The 3028-nt window shown below is 47.4% G+C and overlaps 1 protein-coding gene across 1 annotated transcript in view; it reads left to right on the forward strand.

The window, feature by feature from the left end:
• The window catches only part of TNNI2 (troponin I2, fast skeletal type), a 5975-nt gene that overhangs the window by 946 nt on the left and 2001 nt on the right, over window positions 1-3028 (forward strand). Inside the window, exons 2-3 of the mRNA XM_005419524.2 lie at window positions 1030-1059; window positions 1236-1242. Of these exons, the coding sequence (XP_005419581.1) occupies window positions 1052-1059; window positions 1236-1242 (15 nt within the window). The 5' untranslated portion in view covers window positions 1030-1051. The remainder of the gene's footprint in view (window positions 1-1029; window positions 1060-1235; window positions 1243-3028) is intronic.

Consider the following 3028-nt stretch of genomic DNA (forward strand, 5'->3'; position numbering starts at 1 on the left):
TCTGGCCCCGCGGAACGGCGGCCGTCCCAGGAGACAGCTGGAGCTCCTTCTGCAGCTCCCTGGCCATTTTTAGAAGCACTTTCCCCCACCCCCGCTCCTCTCTGAAGTAATGTGATGGGCCCGCACATTTTCCAGGATAAAGTTTCCTTGGCCCTGCAAGCTGTGCCTCCTGCCTCGGGCATGAGCCCCCATTAACACTTCCCCTCCTGACTGAGCCTCCCAAGCTGAGTTTAGGGGCCTTGTCTGCTCTGCAAAGGACAGGCTTAGGAGATGCAAGTAGATATTGCTCTGATAGAAAAGTAAAATTCTGTGTATGTGGAAGTCATTTACAGCAAAGCAAAGGTGCTCTTCCATCTCTTCCCGAATGCACTGTGTTGTATGTGTAAAATTTCCACTTACAGCAAATGCAAGGGATTGCCTGGGGAAATTTTTGTGCTTGTATCAACTCAACCTCAACTTCCAACTGTGCTGAGGCTGCTGCAACAGGCTCCCCTGTCCCACAGGATGAGTGCATACATTGGCAGCAGCATCCTCTGAAGTCCTTCCTTGTCACCTGGGGTCATTGCCAACCCTTTGCAGGCTTAGGGATATTTCTTGTTTATGAAGTGAAGTAAGGCTGAATGGCAAAGTAAAGCAGCAAACTGAAAATAGTTTTTGCCTTTTCTTCCCTCATTGAATAAAATGGTTTCGTGGGGGTCAGACAAGAAACATTCCTGCAGGAATCACTGTCACAAATTTCTGTTTTTATGGCTCAACCCCATTTGATCTTTTCCAGAAGTCCCTTGATGCTGTGGTTTGTGTTGCTATGAGGAGATGTTTGCCTCTTGTCTACAAACTGCAGCCTAGTTCCCTATATGATGAAAAATTGGTGAAATTGGGAAATAAGAACAGACCTGTTCCTCTTTTTATTTTCTAGAGGAGTCTTGCTTTGTTTTGAAACCCACAAAAAAAAGGGGGGTTTGAAACCCACAAAAAAAGAGACCACAAGCATGAATAGTTGTTAACTTTTTCTCTTGGTTTTCATTTCAGGCTCACAACCATCTAAACCAAGATGTCTGAGTAAGTTCCCATTTTTCTGTCTCTAATACAGTGTTGGCATTTAAAAACTTTTGTTCAACCACCAACTTTTATGCTTGTTAAGATTCTTCTGCTTGTTTCCAGTTAGGATGCTAACTAACTGCCTTTTTTTCCTCTTTCCCCTTTCTCTTCCTTGTCCATCTGCTTTTCCTGAACAGTGAAGAGGTAAGTGTGTTTTGCTGGGGTTTTCCTTTAGCAATGCTTATGGCAGCAGTCCTGGCTTCACCATTCCTCCCTAGGAAGATCAGCTGCTGAGTGCATGTGTGGGAAGAAAGGCTCATGGTTATTTTCTTGCTGACTCCTCCTGCTAAACACCTGAAGGAGAAGAAAAATCCCTTTTGAAAGACTTTTTTTGTCCTCTGGCTTGGAGTTAGATGCTTTTTTCCCTCCATTCCTGCTTCCCCAGCCGGCCACGAGATGGTGCTGGGAAGGCAGTGGTCCAGAGCCGCCTCTCCTCCATCATCCATCCACCATCCTGCCCTTGGCCTAGCATCCTCTCCTCCTTCCCCACATCTAGCCCTTCATTTTCTACCCACTGAGCACTGACAAATCCCTTCTCAAAGGCAGTTCAAGGAGACCTAGATCCCGGGGAGTTTGAACAGGGTGGAAGTTTCATTCTTAGCAAGTTTTCCCTGGCTTCTAGCAAAGCCTCTCCTCCATCATCCATCCACCATCCTGCCCTTGGCCTAGCATCCTCTCCTCCTTCCCCACATCTAGCCCTTCATTTTCTACCCACTGAGCACTGACAAATCCCTTCTCAAAGGCAGTTCAAGGAGACCTAGATCCCGGGGAGTTTGAACAGGGTGGAAGTTTCATTCTTAGCAAGTTTTCCCTGGCTTCTAGCAAAGCCAGGTGGGGCTGGGGGTGTCTGGAGAAATGCAGGGGAAGGTGTGGGAGGATTGTTTGAGGCTTTGTCACTCCACATTTCCTCTTAGCAAATTGCTCCATCCTTCATTTCTGCTTGGCATCTCCCCATATGTCTGCAACACCACAAGCTTCAGCTTGTTCTCACTGAGAGAAAAGAGGATGTCAGGGACACATAGAAATGCCACAAAATGGTGATGATATCCAACATGTTCTTTTACTCCCCATCAAACCCAGACCTCCCAGAAGAGGCTGGGAGGGCACTCTTTGCTAAGGTACCAGTTTTCAGATGGAGAATAAGCCCTGGACTAACAGTCCTCAAGGGATCTGATTATCTGATGGTTAATAGTCTGCTGCATCTCTGAGCTGGGTGTCTTTTTTTCTGCAGAGCCCTACAGCCCTGTCAGGAGGGCCTTGGCCCCATTTACATATGTGAGACCTGTCAGGTTTTGTTACATTTCACTCTGCACATCCTTATCCACTTCCTCCTCTCTGCAGCACAGACCCACACCCAAGTGCTGCTTTCTACTTCCCGCCCCTCAGCATATCAGATGTGTTTCCCCTGGGCCAGCCCAACTCAGCCGTGCCCTGTCTTCTGGGTGAAATGCTCAGGAAACAGCTGAAATGCAGAAGTTGTGGGTTTTTTTATAAATTGGAGTCCTGTGGCTGCTGGTCCAGCATGGCAAGGACAGAAGGGCAGCCTGTGGTTGGAACTGCCCTCCAGCTGTGATGAACCTCTGCTTCAGCATCTCTTGGTCTTTCCAGCTCCAAGAAATTACACAGCCTTCATGTTTTCACCTGCCTAACTGTCCTTGTCACCAGAGTGCCAGAAGGACACATGCCCTGGACTGCTCAGAAAGACATCCCACAGCTCCTGAGTGCCCAGGGACATGGGGGTCATTAGCTTGAGCACAAAGTAAAACACATCTGAGTGAAGAGGAAATTAGAGAAAAGGCTAAAAGTCCCAAGAAGCCAAATTGGAAGCCATATTTTATACATATATTTCCAAGATCATCACCCTTGTTATCTCTTTCTCTGGGACTTTGTGGGTTTTAGCTACCTGAGGTTGGCAAAGCTGGGTTCAGCA

Source organism: Geospiza fortis, unplaced genomic scaffold (assembly GCF_000277835.1).
Source record: "Geospiza fortis unplaced genomic scaffold, GeoFor_1.0 scaffold66, whole genome shotgun sequence".
NCBI classification, from domain to species: Eukaryota; Metazoa; Chordata; class Aves; order Passeriformes; family Thraupidae; genus Geospiza; species Geospiza fortis.